The sequence below is a fragment of the Pyrgilauda ruficollis genome, unplaced genomic scaffold (assembly GCF_017590135.1).
Source record: "Pyrgilauda ruficollis isolate IOZ18807 unplaced genomic scaffold, ASM1759013v1 scaffold12, whole genome shotgun sequence".
NCBI classification, from domain to species: Eukaryota; Metazoa; Chordata; class Aves; order Passeriformes; family Passeridae; genus Pyrgilauda; species Pyrgilauda ruficollis.
The window spans coordinates 15,122,789-15,149,305 of NW_024510321.1; the positions used below are offsets into that span (position 1 = coordinate 15,122,789).

The 26,517-nt window shown below is 42.5% G+C and overlaps 1 protein-coding gene across 18 annotated transcripts in view; it reads right to left on the bottom strand.

Moving 5' to 3' along the window:
- Positions 1–26,517, bottom strand: part of KIAA1217 (KIAA1217 ortholog) — a 177,125-nt gene that overhangs the window by 2,525 nt on the left and 148,083 nt on the right. For 9 of the 18 annotated variants that reach the window (XM_041490158.1, XM_041490156.1, XM_041490163.1 and 6 more), the window contains 10 exons: positions 24,112–24,287; positions 17,481–17,611; positions 17,097–17,244; positions 14,998–15,490; positions 14,022–14,202; positions 9,328–9,482; positions 8,577–8,723; positions 5,153–5,272; positions 2,198–2,275; positions 404–2,089 (listed from right to left, as the gene is read on the bottom strand). In XM_041490158.1, the coding sequence (XP_041346092.1) occupies positions 404–2,089; positions 2,198–2,275; positions 5,153–5,272; positions 8,577–8,723; positions 9,328–9,482; positions 14,022–14,202; positions 14,998–15,490; positions 17,097–17,244; positions 17,481–17,611; positions 24,112–24,287 (3,315 nt within the window). The remainder of the gene's footprint in view (positions 1–403; positions 2,090–2,197; positions 2,276–5,152; positions 5,273–8,576; positions 8,724–9,327; positions 9,483–14,021; positions 14,203–14,997; positions 15,491–17,096; positions 17,245–17,480; positions 17,612–24,111; positions 24,288–26,517) is intronic. The other 9 variants (XR_005957064.1, XM_041490167.1, XM_041490157.1 and 6 more) reach the window with 6 other exon arrangements.

Genomic DNA, 26,517 nt, shown 5'->3' on the forward strand with positions numbered 1-26,517 from the left:
GCAAGACTGCTGGAATGGAGGACTGCACACCATGCGCCAAAAACAGCCACAGTACTACATGCAGGGAAAGTTCAGGAGCTTCACACCGCGGGTGTTAATTTCCAGAATCAAATGGAGAAAACTGCTCAGCTACTGATCAGCCTGGATTTCATGTCAGTGACACTCGTCATTTCACACAGCGGATTATTCGACCCAGCTCCCCTGCATTTGCCCATCACCAATCAGCAGCAAAGATTTAAAAAAACCCCAAAAACCAATGGTCTATTAGCTGTTAGACACCTCATGGGGAGCCCAAACAAGCCACCTGAAAGGAAGCAAACAAATCACAAGACCGTCTTGTTTAATGGTGATTATTGCAGATTTTAGAAAGCAGCTGGAGGTTTGATTTCTCGGACTAAGGTACCTTACGTGAAGTGGCTGGGAGTGATGCAGGGGGCTCTACACCAGCAAGGCTCTCATCCAGCACTACATGCTCTCGGGATGGGGTCTCTGGTACTATCTGGGCAGAGAAGGGGACAATGCTTCCCTCAGAGGTGTATGTGTTTTCAGGGACAGGTTTTGGACTCATTTCACTGATGGTGTTTTCCAGCTGCTTTATAGTCTGCTCAAGGCTGTCTAGTGTTCTGTATGTACTCTGTCGAATTTCATCAGTTCTAGACAGGGACACTGCAGCTCCGGACAGGCCCTCTTGCTTCCCAGAAGGACTTTTATCACTCTCCTCAGACTGAGACCTAGTGATTTCAAATCTCTTTGCTTCCTTGTGCTGCTTCAAGGCCCCATCTTCCTCCTCTTCTTCATAGACCACAACCTGCAAGGTCTTCTTCCCAGTCTTGGTTCCTGTCCGTATTGCCTGCGTCAGAGCGGCCAGCTGCTTTTTAGGGAATTTAAACTTAAATTTTTTCTTGGAATCCTGCCTGCTTCCCAACTGATCGGCAGAGTCTGTGTTTGCTTCTGTGTTTAGCCCATAGATCTGACGGTATTTGTTAAAATTTGTCTTTGTGCTTTCCTCCTCTGCAGGAGGTCTGCTTTCTGCAGAGTCAGACTGAAAGTTAAACAGGTACGGCCCCTGGGGACCGTGAGCTGCAGAACGCTCTTTGGTTGCACTTCTGTCATTAGCTACTGGTGACTCTTCTCTGTGCCTCTCAGAGACTTCGTGTGCTTCATTTTCTTCCTCCTCCTCTTCTTCTTCTTCTATCTTTTCATCTGTCATCATTTTTTCCAATTCCTCATCACATTCCTCAAAAATTGTAGAAAGCCGTTTGTATGCTGACCTAATATCCATCGGTTCATCAAAAATGATGATGACAGGCTTTTTGTCCAGACACACCACTGGCTCTTCGCTGTCTGTGTTCTCAGGGATGCCCTTCTCTGCTGCCACGTCCTTCCTGGCGTCGATGTTGACTGTTTGCACATCTCCTCCTTTCCGGCTCACTATGTCGTGGACTTCCCCGCTCGAGAGCACTTGGACAGCTGTTTTAGTAATCATGAAGGCAATGTTTTCTGTGGGTGGGTTGTCTTCACTTGGAGAGCTGGCTGGGGAGTCCATCTCTTCAGTGCTGCTCACACTGTTTGCTCTGGACACTTTGGGTCTCAGCACAACCTGACTGTAGTTGCCTGCAGAAACTTCTTGCTCCTGCAAGGAAGGCTGCGGCCCCGCAGCCTCCTGCATGTGCCTCAGGAGAGGGGCAACGCTGCTGATGGGGATGTGCTTGCCCGTGCTCTGCAAGGCTTCACCCTGAGGCACGCCCTGGAGAGCATCTCTTGACAGTCTGTAGTTTGGCTTTTGTTTTCCAGTCTCAACGGCTGGAAAATGTGATCCTAAGATATCTTGAGCCCCTCTTCGTTTGTCCTCCTCTGGCAAACTGACGCCAGACAGGTTTGTGCTCATATTCTGAAGGTTTCTGTTAGAATAGTCTGTACTGTCTACAAACAAACCCTTGCTAAATGTAGGACTGTCATTCATTGAAAAGCCACTTTTACTGTCAGCTGTACTGGATGAATCAGAACCCAATTCTTCTTCAGTTCTCCCTTCCCTCTTCTCTTTAGGATGGTCACTATCTGTGAGAGATCCTGTTGTAGCCCCATACACCTAAGGGGGAAAGTTGGATTACTTAGTTATTCAGGGCTTTTATCTTTACAGGACTTTCATTTTCCCCCAAGATTAATCTCAGGGGAAGCGCAGACCTTGTGAACTCACCACTCCATTTACTGCTGCAGAGACATGTCTCAAGCTGTCATCTGATTCCTGTCTTTCTTCAGGGCAAAATTCCAAATTCTGGCAGAACAGTGCATGATGTTACTGCTTTGTGCTATGCATTAGGTCAGGATGGGATGTTACCTTGTTTTAACAAGGCCTCCATAATATGCATAAGCACATTAATTACCTTATTTCCAACACAGTGCTCCATGACCTGTTCACCTTCCTGCTAAACCCCCCAGCCCCACCATGATTTTTTAAGATTGAAGCTGAAAGTCTCACAGTATCTGCTCACATTCTGCTGGGACATGTCAAAGGGAGGCTGGCATGGAAGGGCTGACAGTGAGTCTGGCTTGCCTTGAAAGGAAGTTTTATACCAGTAAAAGCTGATTTTCAAGTTACATTTTGCTCCTTCTAATGTTGGTCACACCTGAGCTGCTCCATCACAATTAGTATCATTACAGTCTGAGCACTTCTAAATCCTTGCTGCAGCTTAGAAGCATTCCATTAGAATTACCAGTGACACCCTGTGGTGTCTGTGGGAGTGCAGAATGAAACCTTGAGCTACATTCACTTACAGCAGAAATGCCAAACACCAAACAGAGAGGTCATCCACTGGCTCAAAAGAAGTATGTTTATTCCCAGCAATGAAACTTCAGGGGGACTTTTTTCTTTATTTGCAAGTGAGGACCCCTGGAAATGCTGTTTCCTAACACCAGGCTTTTCTCTGGGGTTGATTTAAGTGCTAGTGACAACTTAGGAGAAACACCAATCATCAGGATGAAGAACTGACCTGAAGAGACACCAGGGCAATGAATAAGAGAGAAATCTAGAGTCAAAAGACAGCTCACCAAAATGGAAAGTAATTTGGCCTCAAGTGCCTGAAGGCAGTGAACCAAAAGCAGTAACACTGACATTGCTTGCTTGAGGCTAGGAGCTGACTGCTAACGCACCAGAAGGACAGATTGTATTTATGTGAGCATCAAGACATGCAGAACGGTCAGCAGCATTGCTGTCCCCCCTGAGATGGATGAGTGATGGTGCAGAAATCCCCAGGTTGGCTGTGCATGCACACCCCATGCACACAGAAGTTCACCAGGTCTAGTTTCTACACCTTATGTGACATTGTCTTATGTAGTGTTGGAGGATTTTACAGAAAAACTTTACTCACAATCAAAACACAGAAGCAAGAAAGTCACTCATACACCAGAGTCACACTTCCACAAAGGCTTGTTCAGCAGCAACAAGGATGAGCAGCTGCTTCCTCATATTTCTAGATGAGGAAGAGCTCTCATACAAACCAGCACAGCAGCAAGGCCTCGGTGGGCAGGCTGACAGTTGTGCTGAGAGCCACTTTGGGAACCAAACTCCAGGGCTTGTGACCCCTCAGGCCCTGACCTGCTCAGTGCTCAGCACCTCCCAGTCCCACAGCACGTCAGACCCCCCAGAATTAGGCCAAGTCACTTAAAGGCACTTGTTGCCTCTGGATATGCTGACTGTATATCTTTTTTTAGCATGTTCCACTTCTAGTTCCAAGCACTAGTGAAACACCTCACAGTGTCCTTGTACAATGTGTCTTATTTTAGGAACTTCTGCTTTTCTACTAAAAAAATAAAACCACAACAAAACTCATTTCCTCAATGATTTTATCGTGACCATAATGTTCCATATTTAAAGCCAATAAACACTCTGTCACGTCAGATTACAAAAACAGATCTCATTAACCTTAATTTCCTGGATTCTGTGTTATTCAAATAAATATCAGTTTATGACAATTACTTGGCAGCACGTTTCAAAGAAATGTTTGTGCTACAGGATATGCAGTGTCCTGAGTGATGACCCAGGATCATGTAAAAATATGATCTTCTCATTCTGACAACAACAGTAATGAGGATGAATTCACACTTTTTTTTTTCTCTGTAGCACTGTCATACACACAGAACAGTTTGTCCTTTTTCCCTCATACCCACGGACCTGTACCCTCGCCCAGCCAGCTGTTTGCAGCTTTAGACCAGAACTGCTGTCTGGGCAGCTCCAACACAAGTCCTTAAGTGCAAATGCCCTGACCTGGCAGCATTTGCATACACAAAATGCAGAAGAGGTTGAGATGAGAAGGTTGAAATGCTGTGCTGAAGAGCTGTGTTTTCTTCCCCACCTTCACTGCAAACTGGCATTTGGCTGACAAGTTGTCATGCCTGCACAGACCCCCTAACCCCAGCAGTGATGCAACTCATTATTATTACACATAAGGGAGAGGTCTGCAAGGGCAAAGTACTTGTCCTTTTCTTGTCCTGCACACTGGCTGCATTCTAAGTCAAATCAACTCAATTGGCACCTCCACTCCATGCACAGCTGTGAAATTTACCCTTGACCTGCCTACAGCCCCAGACACACGGCACCTCTTCTCAGTCCCATGACTGAATTTTGGGCATTGCCCTTCAGTATAAGGGCAAATTCCTGCCATCCACTTTGACTCTCTGTCATTCAATACACTGAATGGGATTTCTGAATATCTATATCTAACAACTATTTCTGGAACCAAGAAATGAAACAAAATAAAGCACACATTCTCAATCTGGCTCTAGAGACTGAGAGGAACCATTAACTCCCCTCATGCTTAGGAGAGATGCTTCACCATCCATCACCAGAACAGCTGGGGAAGGATGTTCTAAGTAGTATGAGCATCTCTGACAGAAACAGATGGACCCTGTTTTGTTTTCACAGAATGAAAAAGCTTCATGCAACCGTTGTACTATTGCTGATGAGACACATAATACAGTTTAATACAGAGCTCTGTATGAGCATTTCTGAGCCATACGGAGATAAAAGGAAGGAAACTGCTGGGCAGTGGTGGGTGGGGGTTAAAGAGAACAGGACACAGGATATAAGATTAGTTTTGAAGGAAAGAAGGTTATGCCAAGACCGGGTGGCATGTCTACAATTGCCACTTGTTACCTTCTTTTCCTTGTGATGCATTAAAGTCCCAGGCCTTATGTCTTTAACATGTGTATCATTTCTGGACTGTTCAGCATGACTGTTTGAGTTTACATCCATAAAAGAGCACTTCTGGAAAGCCTAGGAAATAAATACTACAGGTTATCAGGAGACCAAGAACTTTTCACAGAAATATGTGGAGATGACCATCTACAAAGAGAACACTTGTTTTCAACAGTCACAGCTCAACAATGTTTTCTACAAGCTGATGAGATAGAGATTTCAGACTATCAGATTCAGAGAACCAGGGCATCCCTTCCAGCCTCTCAAGACTCTAACATATGCTGACCTCAGTGCTCCCTGACAAGCTTGGAGGACAAGCTTGATCTCTGAATTTGCAGGCAATGGAGACCCACCAAGGTGCTACAGACTATCCAAACTCAAGTAGGAAGCCCATGACAAACTTGTGGCCTGTGACAGCACCTATTTCCTTGTGGCTGATAATGCAAGAGTTACATAACGCCACTTCTCCCACACAAACTGTTATTAAAACTTTAAACATGGAGATGTTTGTTACAGTCTTCAATAATGAGCCATAAATTGACTGTCCCAACCTGTGGGTTAGCGGGCACTGGCCTCCCACCATGCATCCTCCAGAGCATGGCCCAGACTTTTCAGCCATTTATTTTGCTATCCTCCTTTCATTTCCTTTGAGTTTCTCTATCCAGCTGGCTCCCAGATCTGGAAGAGCAAAACTAACACTGCCACCATCACTGTGCAGTGCAGGCAGCAAATGTGCCTCACCAGAATTTCTGTAGCCTCTACTGGCACATGGCCTGCCTCCAGTGAGCTGTGCAGGGAGGACACAGCAAAGAGGGGGGAGTGCTCACAGGAGTCAGGGACACCGTGACATGCAGTAAGATTCTATTGTTATACCATGTATTAGGGAAATTATTTGATTCCTGGCAACTCATGAAATTAATAGCCCTGATTACAGATTAGAATCAGGCCTGTTCTTTAAATACTTAACACTTAGTACATATTCTTCGTATGTATTGCATGTTTATGCAAAATCAGAAAGGTAAGGATAACAGAAAAAATCCAGTGCAAAAAAATCAGGATGTAGACTTTCTTCTGGTTTTCCATTACATGCTATTTGTATATGTTAATAGACCAGAGCACCTAAGATGACATGAAATGAATAGAAAAAATAGAGCTCCTCACAATAGAGGATATGGACTTTTCCCCAACTTACCCATTTGTGAGACCAGTGATGTGGTTTTGAGTAAAGCATCCTCAAAGTCCTTCAGACATTAAGTGTCAAAAAAGCTATTTCCCTTTGGTATTTTTATCACCTTTGCTCTGAAATATCTGTAACAGTCTCCAAATAGTTTGTGCTACACCCACTGATTATTATGATACCTTTTCCTGCTACATTAAAAATCTTCACATAGCACTCAAATTTCTTCTGAACCTTCATATTCTTAACAGGCTTTTCAGATGGGAGACACATGCATACTTAGTCATGGATGCAGCAGCACAGTGTGGATCTCACTGATCTTGTACGCAGGCATAAAAACACGCCACGTTCTCACATCTACTCCTGAAGCAGACACAATTTTGTGGCATCAGGGAGCTCCTGTCAACTTTTTACTGTAAGTCCTGCTTGTTTCCAAGGCATGCAGTTGTGGCCTGGCCAATATGTTGCTGCTCTTCATGTGGACTTTTTATTCAGCAAAGAACTATGACCATTAAGTGATCGCTATCATGTCTCCGCTGTCATACTTCACTGATCTGAATTAAGATGATTTACACAGTAAGGATTTTAAATGTATTTCCAGGCTTTTGATGAAAATACAGAGAGATACTGGGCCTGTTGCTGTTCCCTATGAGACCTGTCATAGCAGCAACACCTGCATCAAGGTCAGTGATTTTAAAAGCAGATGGTCTCAATTATGCTGCAAGAGGGGTTTTTGGTATACTCTGAGGTGCCAGATTTTTATAAGAATGTTGTGTGATGTTTGATCAAATGCCTTACCAAAATGTTTACAGGTATACAACTCAGTTTAAGCAGTCAAACCTGTTACTTGATCAAGAGTGTTGCTTCTTTTGACAGCTCTCTGTTCCATTACATTGTGCTCACTGGCATAACTGTTTATGTCTGTCCTTTAGTTCTTCAAAGACTGAATTCCGTATCTCATTTTCCATCTTTTTGCCTATGACTGACATCAAACTAATGAGCACGTAGCCCTCAGATCAGGCAATTTGCCCCTTCTATAACATGGTATTCTGTTAAGCTTCTAAAATATACCTGGTATTTGGTATTGGTTTGAAATGAGTATTGCTAGCCCACAAAGTTAGCATTTAAACACCCAGTCCCTGCTGAATGCCATTCCCATGCCTATTTCTCCTCCTCAGCTTCCCTCAGCCCCCCTTTCCATACCTTAACCTCCACTTCACTGTCCCCAGCTGCAAGGCAGAGGTTGTTTTCCAAGAGACAGATGCTGTGACAGTTTCTGTGTCCCCAGCTCTGCTGCCTCACTGGTCATCAGCACACGGGGGGGATAAGGGTGAACTGCTCTCACTCCTGCAAACCAGCACTGGTGGGTGAGAGCTGAGGGATGGAGCAGGGTGCACCCCTCAGATCTAACAGTTACAGCCCAGTGCTCACATCTCCTGTGCTCTGAATGCTCCCTGGGCAGCACCAAGCCCACTTGTTGGCAGGTGGACAGCAGGGATCATCTCACGTTGCGACAGTGCTCTAAAATACCAGAAGTTATAGCTAGTTGGGCTGATCCACATCTCCCTTCCTCATGTGGCCGCATGGAAGAGGGCAGAGGGTGCCCCTGGGAAGCTGGAGCTCACTGATGGTAGCTGGAATAGTTGGCATTTACTGCAGCATTTTCATCACTGAACTGTCCTATGTGATGTCAAGTGAAGGACCAGCAAGAGAGGACTCCTCTATGCCACCGGCAGAGTGATGTACCAGTTACACCCCAGGGAATGGGCAATGTCTCAGTGTTCAAACATTCTGGGAAACTCTGGACCATAGCACGGCCCACCAGGAACAGACCCAGTTGTTCTCTGTTCCCACCAAAGACAGCACACATGACAGAGGCTCTCAGCACCTTGCCAGTCTGGTACTAGTGAGCAACACTAGGCCAGGGACAACCACACTGAATGCACAAAAATGTTTTACTTGTCTCACTTCCATGTGCAGGCTTCTCCAGTGGCAGCTACTGCCTTCTTGACCACTGTCTCAGCTCCAGACATCTTGAACAAAATTTGGTAGTACTTCCAAAAAGTGTACCACTCAGTGCAACAAAGTGGTACTGGGTGAGGCTAGCAGACCTGCTTTCCTTCATGTTCTGAACTAGAAATTGCATGGAGGCCCTAGAAGTGATATTGGGCACAGGTGTCCTCATGTGCAACCCAAAAGGCATACCTGTAATTCTGCCATTATTTTATCTCCTTCCTCTTCCTCTTCATCTTTTGCAGCTGGTGCTACAGCAAGCCCGGTGCTCCGAGACAATGCCTGGTCCTCTTTAGGGGCTTTGGATTGTGCTGTTTGCCCAGCATCTTCACTGCATTCCTACAAGGGGATGAGAAAGCACAGATAACACAGCTGAACCCTCCTGATGCAAAGGAAACACCCAAAAATTCAACACTACTGCAACTCTTCTTCTGCAAGGTCCCTCTTCCTGCTACTTCACCCGTTCAAAAGCAACCAATATTGCTGATGTGATTATATGTTCACAGATTAAAAAGCTTCCTAAATTGGAGTTCCTACCACTTCCTTCCCCAGAACAGATGGGGAAAACAAGCCCAAAGAAACTAATTTGCAACATTTCTGTAAAAACACTCTCAAATCTGACCTGATCTTCCCCATCTGTTTCAGGCATGCTTTTTTTTTTTTTAATTTTTAATCTTCTTACCACACTAAATGAAAGCAGCCTGTGACTTGCCTGCTGCATTGCTAGGAGATAAGAGCAGCAAGACTCCTGTAAACAGAACTGATCACATCTTACTTGCTCATTTGGCCTAACAGAAGTGCATCCTGGTGAGCAGTTTCAGTAGCTCTCCAGGATACCACTCTGCCTCAAGTTATTTTGTGGTTTATAGGCCCAAGCCTGTGTCTTGTCTCTTTGCCAACCTCTCATCAGGAGTTTGGCTGCCTGGAGTATGAATCACCGAACCTTGAGAGCAGCAGCCTCCTTCCTGGCTGTGTAGATGACATCTCCTGATCTCGTTGTGGTCAGTCCTGACCCTGGCAGGTAACTGCGCCGTGGAGGTGGAGGAGGTGGAGACTTGGTCAGCTTCTCATTATCCTGCTCTCCATCAGGAGCTTCTTCTGCGGGTAAACAGAGCAGCACAAAGTCAGCATAGGTGAAGGAGAGGAAAACAGTATCTGCATACCTGCCTCAACTGGAAAGGAAAAAAATGTCTTTAAAAGTCCTGTTGCTGAATATATGAACAGAAACACATTTGATATTCAAGTGTAACTGCCCTGAATGAAAGTAAACAGTGCTGTACTTGCACAGAGAAACTGGATCACTTCTCCCAGAGATTTTCAGCAGAACTCCTGTCCTCTAGGCCACTGTATCTGGGTGTAGCCATCGGTACAAGTGGGATAGCACAGCACACGTGTGAAGGAGCATGTGAGGCACAGGTTCTGGGTGCCTCACAGACAGGGCCCCTCAGCCTCCTCTGAGAGCAAGGCCACTGACGTGGATACAATGAGACACCAGCCTGGAGGCTTCTCATTGTTCTCAGCAATTCTGAAGCAACCAGCAGCACACTTTCTGCTCTGCCTGGGAGGTGTTTCTGGCAAGGTGAAAGAAGCTGAAGAGTTCTGTCCATCTCACAGCTGGACATAACTAGCTAAGTTCACACAAAGGCTGAGTGAAAATGCAAGCAGTACTCTAGAGATGCCACCCTTGCATTTCAGTGAGTCCTCTCATCTCTGAGCAGGGCAGGGGATCACCAGAGGCAACTGCACTTGCTCCTCTTCTTAGGGAGCATTTATTTTCTCTTAACTTGCTATAATTCTAGGAATGTACAGTTTTGCCTTTGAATTATCATAGAATACATATTTTTCTAAGCCAAGAAGATTCAAATACCAAATGCAAAGGCCAAGCAGAGCCAGCCCTTACTTTCTGAGGAGACTCTTCCTAGAGAAGACCAGTTCCAAACTGGCACTGCCCCTGAGGATGCTGCCCCACCAGCTGCCGCTTTCTGAGGAGACTCTTCCTAGAGAAACTGGCACTGCCCCTGAGGATGCTGCCCCACCAGCTGCCACTTCCTCCTCCCCACTGTCCCTGGACAGCATTATTTCCAGAAGCAGCATTACCCAGCTCATGACCCATTCCTGTGTGTTTCTGCTGACAGGCTAAGCATCATAAATATGGCAACAGCCACTGTTTTCACACTGCTGTTTACAGTGTTTATTTCCAAGAGCAAAAGAACAACCTTTCTGCAGCTACTCAGTGTTACATAAACAGCTGGAATAAATATAATCCAGAAAGATAAAACATCCTGCTTTTGGGATTACCCAGCTGTTTAGGGCTAAGTGTTCCCTCTGGAGAAATTATTGCATAACTGCCCACTCCTGGGCCTCTGCAGGCTCCTCCAACACTCCAGCTAGCCCTGGGGACTGGACAGAGCCCTTGTCTGACCCGGTCTCATCTTTGTTTCCTTCTTAGCACAAACGTTCTTTGAAGCTGCTTAAGCTTAAAGAAATGTTCAGTTGTATTATCTCCCTCCCTGGTTATCTGGCACTCACTTGCCAGACTGCAAGAAGAGTGAATTTCCAGATGCACTTTACATTAGACAACTTCTTTGGTCAACACACACCACTCAGTTTTTAATTACATCAGATGTACTTCTGCTGTAAAATCAGAGTAATTCTCTAAGATGGTGTTTAGCAGACTATGATGTAGGGCTTTTGCAAATCCCTATTCCTTTTAATGGGCACAACCCATTGCCCTCAAACTGGTAGTGACTCTGATTGCAAGAATTCCAGTTTTTCTCACACTTAATGAGAGCAAGGTTGAATGAGAGACACAGAAGGCACAAAAAACCCATGATTCTTACCATCTCTGAGACACTCATCCATCTCCATCCTCAAAATGGGAGATAAAAACACAGGCAAGAAATACTGCCACTGAGTGTGGCAGGTGCACTGGTTATTGAAGGCTAATCCCTCTCACATCCCTTAGCTGGAGCCATTAAGGAAAGGCTGTGAGGCTGTGATGGGATTTGCTCATGGTCAGTGCAGTGATGCCAGGCTGCACATAAAACTTCAAAGATGGATTTCTATTTTATTTACTAAACTATTATATTTCCTCAATATAAATGGGAAGAAAAAAAAATTTAGAGGAAAAAACATTGCAGGAAAGATCTTATTCTGTTTGGTTTTTTTTTTGTTTTTTTTTCCCCTGGCAAATTTAAAGAGGGAGGAGTAAATGAACAAATTTAACTCACTAAGCCTGAGACTGCCCCTGAACAAAACCTACACATTATGGAACCTTCTTTGGTGCCAAAGGGCTCAGCACTTCTGTGAACAAAATGGGAGTTGTTTCTCACCAGCTGTTTCACTAAACTGCAGAATTTTTCAACAGGTACAGATAGATGGAAACTAATTGCTCTCACAATACAGACTTCCAGTTGTACCAAAATAAATTCAAAAGGTTTCAAAATAATAATGCCTGCCTTGAGGCAATGTCTGCAGTCAGATAAACTCTCTTTAATGGAAGCTACTGATCACTCATCACGTGCAAAAATCAGGGCCTTCTCACATATGAAGGCACAAAGAGAGATGAAGGAGACCAATTTCTAGTGCGCATGCTAGGAAAAAAAATCACATTTTTCACGGAAGAGTCTTGCTACAAAGTTGAGTTAGAGTCAAGACATTAAAGAAATATTTACGGAGTCATGTGGAAAACTGTGTAAAGTGTGTAATTTTATTTTGCTTTGTGCTTTGCAGAGACAAAAGAAGAGTTTCTTCACTGGGAGAGGTTCTGTGTGGAGAATGGATGAGACACAGTCTGGGAACGTGATCTTTCTGGGTTCTGCAGTTGAGCCAACAGAGGGCTCTGCTCATTTATGGCCAAAATTGTTTATGCATTGTATTGGTAGATAGGTGGTCTGTCTTTTCTTATGCTGCTCAGTTTTCACGTCTACAGCAGAGTGGTACTGAACTTTTCATCCTCAGTCACAGAAGAGCTGAGTGGTATGCGAGATATTTAATCAGATATTAAGGAACAGTTTTGCTGTTCCTGTATTTATGTTACTATTGTAGGTTTCATTATGCACAACAGAAGGCAAATGTCTCAATCTCATCAAAGTTGTTCTTCAATCTGCTGGCTGCACACTGTGCAAAACTGTATTCTAGAAGTGGATTAGTTAACTATGCAACTTAAAAACTTCTCAGTTACTGTGCTCTGCACTTTTTAAGATGTCACAGCTCACTGCACCCATATGGTACTTATTTTCACTGACTTCTTCTATTTATGCCACACATTATACAAGCTAATTGTGTTGATAGCCAGTAATCTCACTGAAGGGTGCCAGAATTCTAAAATTATTTTATGAGGTTCAACAGAATTTATTTTAAACATGTATGTTGCAAAACATCCAAGAAGCCAAAACTTGGCAGCGTCAAAGGTACACTCAGAACAAACGCTGGATCTGAAAACATTCCTCCCAAATTCTATATGAATTTGTCTACACAACCCCTAGGGCATTGTTTTTCAGCTTTTTACCATGTTGGCATGCCAACACCTTGAGTGCAGCATGCAGCTCTGACCTCCACAGATCCAGAAGGACAAAGTGGGGTTAAACAAGGGCAACTGAATCCAGCCTCTAGGGAAGGGAGCAGCTGGCCTGGATGGAGGGACCAGAAAGGCTGGAAGTTCACAGTTTGAAGTCTGTGGGTCTGACTCCAGGAGAGCTCCCGGATATGATAAAGGTTTATCCACTGCCTTCATGATTTTATGAATGAAATTAAGAGCTGCTGTTTGCCAAATTGGAGGATATTAGAGCTATGGGGAACTCAGTGAAGCTGGTATGATATCAGTTTAAAAGAGATGAAGGAAAGTTCCTTCACAAGATGGGAGCTTGCTGCCACAGCAAGAGAATGCAAATTGTAAAAGCAAGTATAGAGGAATTGCTGGATAAAAGTTCCATAATGGATATGAAAAGGAGGAGATTTGGATATTCCCTTTAAAATCCTGTGGGGGTGCTGGAATACTACTAGCAGACTGCAGAAGGCAGCTGGGTTCTGTGCTCCCCACACACAGCATCTCCAATTGCCTCTCAGAGACTGAGCTGGATGAACTTGCAGATGTAGCTGGGCAAGAGTTTTACAGCTGATGTGTGTTTGGCCAATGGGATAAACCCAAGGTTTGGCTGAGACATCTTTTTTGCTCCTTGGATTTTGAATAAATTCAGACATGGATTTGTATATTAAATTTTGAAAGAAATAGGATTGGAAGGACATCTCACCATCTTGCTACAACTAAGTATCTCTACCTATATAATTCTAGATCAGTGCTAGTCTAAACCATTCTGTCCAGTAATGGGGACCTTGCATCCTCCTCACTGCCTCATGCAGCTTCAGTGCTCCACTTTCCTTATCTTTATGAGTTTTTTTCCTAATGCCTAACCTGGATCTTCCTGCTTGCAATTGCCAGATTTTACCACTGTTCTACCCACACACAGCAAGTTATTCTTGCTTTTTAAAGCACATTTTTGTACACTGAGAGATTGTTTTGTCCTTCCCCAAGATCACAGCAATCTATAAACTGAAAACATTCTAGAAAGTAGGAAAAATAACCTCTCCTTTCCAGATATGCAATTCTTTAGCCCCATTTACTCTAGCAAACCTTACCTGAGACTTCCAGCTTTTCTGCTGCATCTCCTTTAGGTAGGGCTGCTGGCTGGGGAGGCATCTCCAGGTTAGGAATGGACTTCATTATATTGGCCTGGGCCTCTTCCAAGAGCTTTTCAAATTCCTTTCCATTATAGTGATCAAGGTTTTGTCTTTTCTCTTCCCACTTCTTTTCAGCTTTCTAGACAAAACCAGTAAAGCATCTATTTATTTTTCTGATTTCCATTGTGATCACTTACTTAAAAATAAATTCCATGTGTAAACATACAGGTCAGTATGGATAGATTCTTTCAATTCTCGTCAACATCTGAAGGAAATACATGAACAGTAACTGCACACTGTTCTGACTTGTATTGTGCTAGATTTGACACAAACACATGCCAGACTGGCAGTGGCCACTGCTCACTAAAGGAACAAAGGCAAAATTTAAATCTGGGTCTCTGCCTTAATACATCACACTGGTGATTAAAGTGCCTGTCTGTAATAAGTCACAGCAGTTCACCTCTGGGTTTTCCCACTGGAACTTCACACTCTTTCACTTTTACTTCTCCATAATAAGGGATATGGAGATTTAAAGAGTGAACGAAATCCACGTATGCAAGTGTTGCCAGAGAATTATATGTTATTGGTTAAAATTTAGGTATTCTAAAATTTCTAAAATAGAATTTTGATTTTTTTTTAGTAAAGATGATTTTAAAAACACAGTTACCTAATTTTGGTTACATGTAATTTTTCTGTTGCATTTAAAATCACAGAATGATGTGGGTTTTAAGGGACCTTTACAGGACATCTAGTCCAACCCTTCTGCAATGAGCAGGTACAAAATCAGAGGATATCTTCAGAAGTACAGTGTAATTAGGCATTAAGCACATAAATCCCCAGAGTGCATTTAAGAAGTCCCACCTGCAGCCTCAAGAGTGAGACTGGGAGCTCAGACCCAAAGAGAGGACAGCTGGTTGAGTAGAATACACCGTACCTCAATTGATACAGCTCGATTTCTGGTACTTGCACTGTGAATTTCCTCAATGAAAAGGCTTTGCATGGTGGTGCCATTGACAGAGACCTGTGCTGGTGTGGCTTGCGCGGGCTGGGATCCTGCCGTGGGCTCTGGCGGTGCCGGGGTGGCCGAGGGGTGGCCACTGGTGGGCACAGCTTCGCTGTGAGTGCCTGCAGAGGGAGAGCCCTGGGCGTGGGGGAGCAGGGCTGCCGAGTGCTGGGACGGCTGGATGACAACAGGCGAGCTCTGCGCGTGATGGACGGTCATCGTTGAGAAGGGGATGACTTCTGACTTGACTGACGACACCTGGGACTCGGATGGGACTGCTGTCAGGTTTTGCTGTACGTGTCCCTGGGTGGGCTTGTGCTCCTCTTGGTTTTTCAGAGTGTCAGCTGCAGTGGACTTCTCCACAGCAGAGTATTGCACGGCTTGGGATGGATCCACACCCCTCAGCAGCCCTTCTGTAACATGTCTGCCCAGCCAAACCAAACACAACAGCACATGGTCAGCACACAGGCCAGTCGTGAGCAATATGCAACAATAAACTCTTGCAAAGAAAAAGCACCAAAGTCAAAACAATCAAAATAGTGGGTTTTTTTTATTTCCCTGATGCCCTCAGCTGTATGACTTTATAGCTTTCCCTCAGAGTCAAGAGCTTAGAATTTTAAAGAGGCTAATCTCACTCAGATGGTTTTGCCTTCCAAGGTGTTTACAAACATTTAGTGATGCACTGGCAGCTTCTCACCAAACAGGAGTTACAGTGGGTTGATTTTAGAGTGAGAATGGAAATCAGTTGATTAAACCATATACAATGTATCTAGCTAAACAATTTGTTCCTGGACTAGAAGCACAGAAAAGTGAAGCTACATATAATGAGAGGCAGCAGTCTGGCACGTTGTCAAAACAGAGCTTCAAATGAAGGTTCTACAGGAAAGAATGCTTCAAAAAGCATTTTTTCCTGTCAAGAGTGTGGGGTAGGATGAGCTGAGGACATAAAGAAGCAACTATTTCTGGCAGCTAGCTGTGAAATGTCTGAGCTTCTGAGTGTTGCAAGCCATCAAATGCCATGAGTTTTCCCATTTTTGAAACAGACTTTATGAGGCTTAATATGCAATTTTGCTGCAAAAAAATTGGTAAAACTTTGGTATGCATAGCTTATTACTCTATTTTCCTTCACAAGACAGGAAATAACTGTAATAATTTTTAAGAAAAGAAACTAATGTGGAAGTATATAGATGTTTGTCTGCATGGTAGAATAAGTGATGGCTCTTAGAAAACCAGTTACATAAACCATTTTAGCCATCTGCCAGTACTGCCAAATCCATTGTACATATGCTCCAGGATATATAGAAACACTGGCAACAGTACATTCCTTAGAATAATGATACTGACAATAGGCTCATGACTTACATTTTCCTGTAATTGAACTAAAATTGAGACCACCACCAATGATAGTTTTGAGCACGAATTAAATCCAATGCCCACGGAGTTAAATAAATCAGCAATCATTTGCTGTTCAGATATTCTGACAAACATGGATAAACACTGGCACTTAGTGGACATTAAGTTTCATCTAATATTTCAGCTTTCTCTAATGCATCTTCCTTGCAAAGAGAATTCTTTCAGAAGGTGTGGGATACCTTTATCTACTTACACTACTTTCCTATTTTATTCCTTACTGTTACATTTTAGGGAATGAACCTTTCAGTGTCAGAGAATGTTTCCGTTAGCTTAAATTGCTGTACATACCAAAAGTTAATTAGCTCAGGTATGAGACTGTAAGTTCTCTCATCCAGGCACTTCCCAGATCTGGAAGTGCTGGCTTGAGAGGCATCTAGTCTCAATTGTAAGATCTCAGTGACTGAGGCTGTTGGTCAGAGTGGACTCACTGCACAAAGCACAGGAAAGGCTAATTTGATTTCTCTTGAGAGAGCTCTAGGATTAACCTATAAATACTGCAAGCAAGCTGAATTTTTCAGATTTGCCACAGGCAAGGGAGAGACCACAAACCCAAAAGCTATTCCAGTCCAGCTTGAGGAAATTCTTTAGGCTTGAAGAAAAAAAAAGAAAAGAATCACCTCCTGAGCATGGTAAGGACATCGGTCATGCTGCGCACACGTTTCAGCAGGCTGTCCAGCTTGTGTGGCTCCTCCTTCAGGAACCTCACCGCTTCTACCTCAATCCGCAGGATTGCTCGCATTTTGTTTTGCAATGTTGGGAACTCTCCTGCAAGGAAAACAATTGTGAGGCTGAAGAGGAAATTATGAAAGCCCTGGGCAGTAAAAGACAATTGGGTGAATGTCAACTAGAATTTTTGTCTCTCTCCAGGAGCCACGCAGCAAGCTCCCTAATCCCAGCTTTAAATCTTTTTGGAAGTGAAAGTTAATGCCTCCAGATCAAAGGCAAAACTGTTCTCTGTGGATAAATGAAAAGAAACAAAAGTAAAAAGGAAAAGTACATACCTTTCAGGGTAGCAACAGCTTCTCCCACTTGACGCAAAAGAAAGGCTCCATCTTCAACATCTTTCAGTGTAACTGTCTTGCTGGAAGCAGCAGAGTCCTTCTTCAGGTCTTCAACAAATGTCTCCAGCTCACTGGCAAAAGAAACAACATGGACAGAAAATTTAAGCAGGACTTTCATATTGCAAGCAAACATATGTAAATGACTAGAGTAAACTAAACCAGAAACCTCAACTGTGACACGTTTAGATCTGACACCACAGGCTAAACAAAGGACAGGATACCATGAGGGGAGGTGAGAATGCTGGACACTCACAGCACAGAAACAGGCCAAGTCACTGATTTCTGTGACAGGCTGCAGATGTGCAGAGCATCTTGACTTCAGGGCAGCTGTGCTACAAAGGGCAGGTGGGCTGGTGAAACACAGGAACAGCCAGTAGCCGTCTGGGGATACAAGTGCTCGAAGGGGATAGACACCGTGCCACTACATCCAGTACTGGTTTGCACCTAGTGTTTTCTCTTTGTTGTTGACATACAGAGGAATGCCCAATAGTTAAGAAACAACTCAAAAAACTGGCACCAAAGGGCTCTTGATACAACCTTATTTATCTGCCAGGTACTGCTAGACAGGACAGAGGATCCTGTTTCTATGAATAGCCAGAGTGAAACAGTAAACATGCATTGTGTGCAGATCTTCCTCAGCACTTGGACTTAAGAGTGAATCACTTTGGATGTTTTTTCCAACCACTGCCATTCTGTGTTTACTCCAGCTCCATTTGGTGCTTCCTTCTCACCTTTCCCAACATTTTTTCCAGTCTTTCCATACTTCACATAAAATTTTGCAATACTTGAGATATTGCATAAGTCATGTTTTATGTCAAAACCAGACATAAACTCTGGTTTTGTTTGGGAAGGAGCTACTTCTTTCCATTTGAGCTTGAGACAACATTGCTTTAACTGGAGTTTTCCACAGATACATAAAATTTTCTCAAAAAACCCCCAGCCCTGAGATGCTTTATGAGCAACTACACAAATACCCATGTAAACACCTTAAAAATATCATCTCTTGAATATCTAGAAGAAATTTACTTCTATTAAGATACCAAATTTACTCACAGGAATATTCTAGGGAAGAGTTTAATGGTAGATAGAAAAAAAAATGCAATGGAAACTCTGAACTGACAAATCAGCTACTAATTTGAACCTAATCTTGGGCATCATTTTTCACATCCATCAGGGATCAGTTTTGCAATTGCTGTAAGAGAATCAAGGTACAAGGGGATTGCCAGGAAAGGGGTGGGAGAAGCCTGCCCGCTGCACCATCTGCAAGTCTTGCATTTCCACATATTTCCCTTCCACTGGCATGCAGAGCCAGTCATTTCCCAGACCCATCTCAGTGACATGACATGGGGAAGAAAAGTTGGTGGCCAGTAATGGGATAAAAATGAAGAAAATTCCTTACAGCACTACTGTACATGTAGGTCAGTTTAAATCAGAAGCACAGTCCCACAGTCCCATGGCAACACCACAGTATTTCTCATACACAGAGGAACAGAAACAGGATCAGCATCTGAACACAAAGCATGCACAGCAAAGAGTTCATTTCAATCCAAAACAAAGAACTTTAGGAACTAAAAAGTTATTTTGAATTGAGAATCATAAGTTGTGTCAGAACAGATCACAAACAAGTGGAGGTAAATGATCCTGTTCCCACTTTAAGACCACTTCTCCCAACACCTCTGCCTTCAGAAAGCTGGGGGAGTCCCAGCTCCCCCCAGCACAAGCAGACTTGCAGGAAACAATCCATTGGACCACACGATGGCAGCAAGGGAACACTCCTAAGGGTGTTTTTCCAGTGGCAGAGGCTGCTAAAATGCAGGTATCTGCTGCCTCTGTCTGCCTTTGCAATAAAGGGCACAGACACACTCTAGCAGGAGCTGGAGGAAGAATGTGGCCTTCTGTCACTGTCACTAAGGCAAAGGCTCCTGCTCTACAGGAGGGTGCTCTGCAGTCATGCATCCTCCCTAGTCTTCATGCCCCGGTACTGGCACTGAGGCTGGGCAGTGCTGCTTTGGGAATCATGGGGTATCCCTCCTCCCTTTTGTGGATCAGCACTGGAAAAGTAGCTTCTCAAATATTTGCACCTACCAGGCAATAAAACAGATAAAGAAAGATGCTTAAATTTGTTCATGTGTGGAAAGAAGAGAAAGGAAAACACAAAACAATATTACAATGTTTGAAGGACTTTGAGGTGGCTGACAGTGGCCCACTTTCCCCTTTGTTCTTTGAGCAGAAATGGGAAGAGTCATCACAAACCCCTTTGATTCCATATACTGTCAAACAAGACAAGTGATCCTGAAATTACCCAGGGGATACCACATTACACTGCTTCATGTGGCCAACTGCAAGGGAAAAGAAACTTCATCCCTTGGGACCCAAAGACTGAAACAGATTTGGTGGTCTCTAGAATTTCTCTTCTCTCACTGGGGAAAACATTTGGCTTTACAGATTGGCCTGAGCAAATTAGCATGACATGCACATTAATGCAGTTTCAGAAGGCTAATACAAACAAATTTTCTGCATCTATATTCCACACGGGGAAGCCGAGGCAACTCTTGTGCTGAGATCTTTCTTTAGGTAAAAAAAAACCTCAGAGGATCTGCCTCAGACTGCAGTATCAGTAGAACACGCTACAAAACAACTGACAAAATTAATGGTAACAAATCACCCAGACCAGATGGCATTTGACCAGGAGCTCTATAGCAACTCAAGGCTGAAACAGCTGAACTATTAATGCTAAGCATCTAACTTCTTGATTAAAATTGCTTTGGAACCAGATTAGTGGAAAGTGTCGTAAAGTGTCATAAATGATACAACTACAAATTTTTAGTGGTATGGGGATATCCTGGGAACTGTACTCTGGTGAGACTCACACTTAGACAGGTGTAATGGATAGGTATAAAAATACAGAATAAAAAATCAATGAACAATGGATAAAATTTGCTGTGTTAGGTAGAATTAACATGGTTTGTGTAAAATGAAGGTAAGATTCACAAATCAACAAACAACAGAAGCATGGGGACAAAGTATACCACAAAAGGCTTTCAGCAAGGTGTTTGAGGAAAAGATTTCAAGAATGCAAAGTTGCCATGAGGAAATTCTCATGGATAAAACACTGAAGCAAAGGTAAAGTTGCCATGAGGAAATTATTTCATGGATAAAGCACTGAAGCAAAGATAAGGGATCAATGAACAGCTAAGTCAATGAATGTACTTTGCTGGTGGGTTCCACAGGGATCACTGCTAGGGTTGGTGCTTTTCAATATACTATAAATAATTTAGAAAAAAGGGTGAATAATAAAACAAAACAAAAAATCGCAAAAGGCCATTATATTATTCAGGGAAATGCAAATGAAAGGTGGTTGCAGAGGACTGCAGATGGACGATCTGGTACTAAATGGCCAGAAAACACCAAAGACTAAATTAACTCCTAATACCTGTAAAGTGTGTTCATGAGAAGAGGAGATATGAAACCAAAATCAACCCCACCTAAACCCAAAAATCTCCCAAAACCCTAAGGTTTTATATACAGTGATGACCTTGGAACTGATGATCATCCATTGTGAGTGAGATGTTGGATATTTAATGCAAAGCTCCTGTGGAACATGAGGACAGGGAGATCACACCATGCAGGAGGTCATGGTGTGCCTGCAGCAGACAAAGCTGTTGCAGGGCGCTCCTGTCTCCCATCCCCATCCACAGATGTGCACCAGAGTTACAAAGGGCAAAGAGAAAGGCAACAGGATGGTGAAATGTAGAGAAAGGCTTCTAAAAGAAGGCTAACTAAGCAGTCTAAGACTTCTCAGGCTGGAAAAAGCATGAGTGGGGGAAAAGAGAGAGGAAAGGGAGTATCTATAACATAATGACTAGCATGGCAAAGGTGAATATTCTGCTGTGCATTATTTAAGAGTCTGGGGATTGACTGACAGATGAACAATTCAAAAACAAACAAAAGAGATTCTTCTGATATACTTTCCCAATTATCTGCTACTAGTAGCACTTCCACATTGCTAAGTGAAGTTTTGTTTTCATGGAGCATGGTTATTATTATTAAAAAAATCTGATACTTTTCCTAACAAAGTATAAATTGTAAGGTACTATGGATTGTATCCAACTGAACAGAATGGATGTGGCTATCATTTAAATACTGTGCTTATAACTCCCTTTATTAAAGTGCTTAAAATGTACAATATAGAGTGGTCACACTTCTAACATGCTTGTTATGACATAAATACTTCATTACTTAATGTATCATAACATCATAATTTGTCTTTGGTAAATCGTAAATCTAGTATCTACAAGTGCTATATATAACATCTCTAGTGTTAAGTCAAAAGACTAGATTGAAAAAAAAACCCCTACACATTTAATTCTGAATGTGTATTTCACTGTCACAAGTGTACATAAACACTAGGTTTAACAGGTTTCATTAGATATTCTCTGAACTGTAATCCTGCTACAGCTGTGACACACATGGGCACACTTCTGTAGGCACCATTATGAATTTGTTGAGCAAGCTTTCTGCTTAACAGAATCCTTGCTTTGTACACCAATATTTCTGTTGTTTACAACAAGAAACTGCCAATATGTTTATTTCCTTATTTCACAGAATCACAGAATGGGTAAGGTTGGAAGGCACTACAGTGCCTCACCTGGTCCAACCTCCCAGCTCAAGCAATAACCTTCAGTTGCAGAAGGGAGGACTTTTTAAGCTAAAAGATCTACCACCTAAGAGTAGTAAATACACTTTTGTAAGTATTGCAGTAATCCTTAGGCTCCAGCGTCTCACATGAAGACAGTCTACTGATTTAGTCTTATGATTTAGGAAAGATCAAGAGGGTGACAGTTGAAATCCTAAAAAATGACAAATTTTGTGTCCTGTTGCTTTGCATTTGTTTGTATATCTGCAGTGGGACCAGTTTAGTTGTAAATGCCTAAAAAGAATATTAACCTTTTTCTCAATAATGTCAGTGACATTTGATGTGTAATTTTTTGCTGTATGCTCTTACTATGAACAGCCATCAGCTGCTGAAATTATTATTGTTGTCAGATGTGCTTTTCTTTCTTGCAGTGCTCTGACCCTGCAAATGAGCAAATGCATGACAAAGGAATCTCATTGCACACAACTAATTAAAAAGAAATGTTTGTTTCTAGCATATCTCTAAAAGAGGTGAAGTAACATTTGAATGATTTAAGAAATTTTCCTGTAACTTTAACAAATGAAGTAGCACAGAAGTAGCAGAAACTATGGGAACAGGAAAAATTCCAAGACCAGAAAAACAAAAAATTCCAAAACAGAACCATATTGCAATCCAAGTCCTATCCTTAATAAACATCTGTAACAGTGAATGCCATTGGCACTTGACCTCACTCTGTATCCATTTTATGAGGCAATGCCATAAACAGCCATCACACAAATTGCTCTCTCCATAGAGAAGAGACAATCTAGGAACTTGGCAATGAGGTACAGAGGAGTGGAGTGAGGAACAGGAAGGTCATTACTTAAGACTACAAACCAGCTGAGAGAATTAATTACACTAGCATGAACATCACTGCACATTCAACCTTTCTTCACAGGACTCTCCCTTAGTAACACACAACCTTCTCTTTACAGATGCACCTTTTTATTACAAACAGTATTAATCTGACAACTTACTGATCAACAGGAAGGACTTACTCTCTTCAGCTATCAGGAACTGTACTCTATGGCTCTTCAGTCATGATTTTCAATGACAAGCTGACTAGAAATTTTTTCTCTATTATGGAGCAATTCTTTAGGTGTGAAATAAATGTGGCAATGAGAAATAATTAGTTATATAACATCTTACAAACATGAATGTTAGAATTAGTTAAACTGTTTATTAATTTCAGCTTTACCTTGCCTCCTGTTGACTCTGAACTAAACCAAACAACTTGATCCCACCAGTCTTGGTGAGCCAAAGTTCTGGGGGAAAAAATCAGAATCTTCCAAAGGGCCCTTCCAGAATAACAAAACAAGGTACACAGTTAAGCAGATGGAAACCTCAGTGAGTACATTTTAGACAAGGACTGGCATTGCTGACTGTAATTAAAAACTTCACTCCTCTATTTGAGCTTCCCCTATCTCTCCCATGCAGTAGCCAGTATTGAAATCTGTACTGAAATCTGATTTTTGTACTTAAAGCCAAACTCATTACCTTCCTTTGAATCCCTTTGCTCTTGAGGAAATTTTTCCCTCCTTCCCTAGAGCATTATACATAAGGCTGAAGGGGAGAACTGGGGTAGAGGGAGGCTTTCAGAATACAGAGGTGAGCACGGTCCTTACAGTCATCCCTCCCTTTACAGGGGACTTCTGAAGAGGTGGAAGTCTTCTTCTTGGTACTGCTGGGATTTACCCAGTGGGCTGTGCAGAGAAGGACTCCCAGTCAGGACCGGTGAGTTGAGCAACACAGGCACGGTGTTACAGCCAATGTGATACACAGCACGGAAACTAGCTAAACCAGCATATACAAATGCAGCTTACCTGAAAACAGTGGTAGAAGTTTCTACTTTATGGAAGAAAAAGACAGACAAAAGCAATACATTTCTCAACCCACCATAACTTCTTGACAATCTTTTCCTCCTCGCTGAGGTATTTCTGCCTCTCTTGTTCCACCAGGTTGCGCTGTCGCTGCACAGGATCTTCAAGCCTCTTCACTGTTTCGATCACTTTGCCATTGATTTCTAGCTCTGCTTTCTTCACCATTGCCCTCAGCATCTCCTGGTTCTGCAGCTGTTGCACAAAAGAAATCAACTTCAATTTTTCTGCTTGACTGACATTCCTGGCAACAGAATACATTGCAGAGCTCAGAAGGTTGGGATAAACACCATCCTACAGTGAGTGTTTTTACCACCTTCTTTCCCTCTTTAGCTGTACATTATTCCATGTACATATATAACTTCCAGTTTCAAATTGATAAAAAAAAATATGTTTGGATCAGTATATCACCTTCAATGCATAACTTCTGCAAGGATTGTGGCCCCTTTATTCTGCTTGGTTCAACGTGAATCAAGAATTAATTACACCTCTCGAGAATGCCGGATGCTTGACTTCCACCTTCCATGTATCTCACAAGCTTATGCATCTCACAGCCCATACGTGCCTGGTGGATAATTCCACACATTAATGTCATGGCTGGAATGCACTGCTGTTTTCAGAATGGAGATTTTCAGTCTCTCAAGTGGCAGAGGAAGGACTGTAACACGTGGTGTAATTTGGTACAGGCATGCAGCTCTTCTGCAATACATAAAACCTCCTTTACCCACCAGAAAACCCCCACTTTATAATAGGGTTATTTTCTGAGAACTTCAAGTCACACCTTCTTTCTTTTCTTAGCCTGATGTTAAGTAACTCAAGCATTAATTGTCTTGCTGATAGTAAGCTCACAGAGCAAAACACAGTTAAGAAGGCAAACTAGGCTGTACTCTTCTGTGGGTAGCCCTGAAGCAGCTATGAGCCACGCTCACAAACCAAACCTGTTTAAGTCTGTTGCGAAAATCACAAGATTCAAAGTGATAAGCAGGACTCCACCTAGTCACAGTTTTAGGATACAGGCAACATGAGCACAACTCTGTTAGCCCAGGAGCCATTTCATACTGTAAGATTTTTAAAAACATTACTGTTTTAATTTGGGACAAAATTCCCATTTTAAAACTAGCACTTGAATTGTCGGCTGTCTTCTAAACATCCAGGTTTAATAGCCAAATCACATTTAACCCATAAAATAAACCCATGACCTAACAGGAAGAATCACAAAAATGGGATACATACAACATACTTATTACAGTATAATGTAGTAAGCCTTCTTTAAAATCTATTTAAGAAAATTCATGAGAATAAAAAAAAAAGCCTTTGCTGAGACAATTCTTTCCAACCAATATGCAATATGGGCATGAGAGAAACAAACTCAGTTCCTCACTCATGACTCTTCAGTCCCCGTGCCTGTCTCTCTTACTCTCTTCTCCAGCTACACAACTTTGATGAGAGGGAGGGTAACACCTCACTGCAGGGGTGAGGGGTGTCTCTGTGTGTGTGTGTGTGTGTGAAATCTGAGCTGTGACAAGCAGGAGGAGTTAGCTCAAAATTCAGATGAAGAGACGTGTCAGCAATTACTGAAAAAATGAACGTGAAAAACATTTCAACAGCACAGAACTATATAAATAACACCTAGATTATTTTGAAGACAATGTGTATTTTGTATGTGCATTTTCCCCATGATGGGACTAATGTTTGGATTTGATAAATTAAAATCTCTTACTGCAAGGCCAGCACAACCATCTGAGATACACACCTCTTTTATTGTGTCATATTTTCAAGTAGGAAAACCTAAATGAATTAATAAATGAGTGAATGAGTATGTAACACTTCAGCCACACAATTTATTCCCAGCTCTTTAAAAAGTGGGAAATTTGACACATGGAAGTGAGCTAGGATCTGTTAAACAACTGATCCGAGGTCAGTGAGAAGGTCAGTAACAAAGTTAGACTTAAGTCTCAGGTGTCCAAAATTTAAGTCCTTGATGTTCCTCAGCTGGTAACAGGGACTTCCACTAATAGCAAAACTGAGTATGTGTGAGTGTGTGAGGTTGTGAAATGGCAGGCACATGTTTTTTCCTATTATGGGGGTATGTAGAGGAGCTATATTTATTGTGGTGATGTGTACAACTAAGGTGTTTGTCACCTCCATTCATGAAGTGATTGAAGAATACCAGGAAGTTTCAGTCATAAAAGTTCATCTATTTCTGATAACGAGGACAGGGAATAAAAATGTAACACAGCAAGATTTCAAAAAAAACTTGTATGTTGAGGACTCCCAAACCTCAGTGTTTGGAGTGAGCTCTTTAAGTTTGGAACATGACTCAATCTTGGTATCAAAGAAATGTTTTTACTGTTTCTATGAAAATTCATGCAATAATTGACTAGTTATGGAAAACCTGAGCTTGTTCATGCCTGGAGAACAGAAT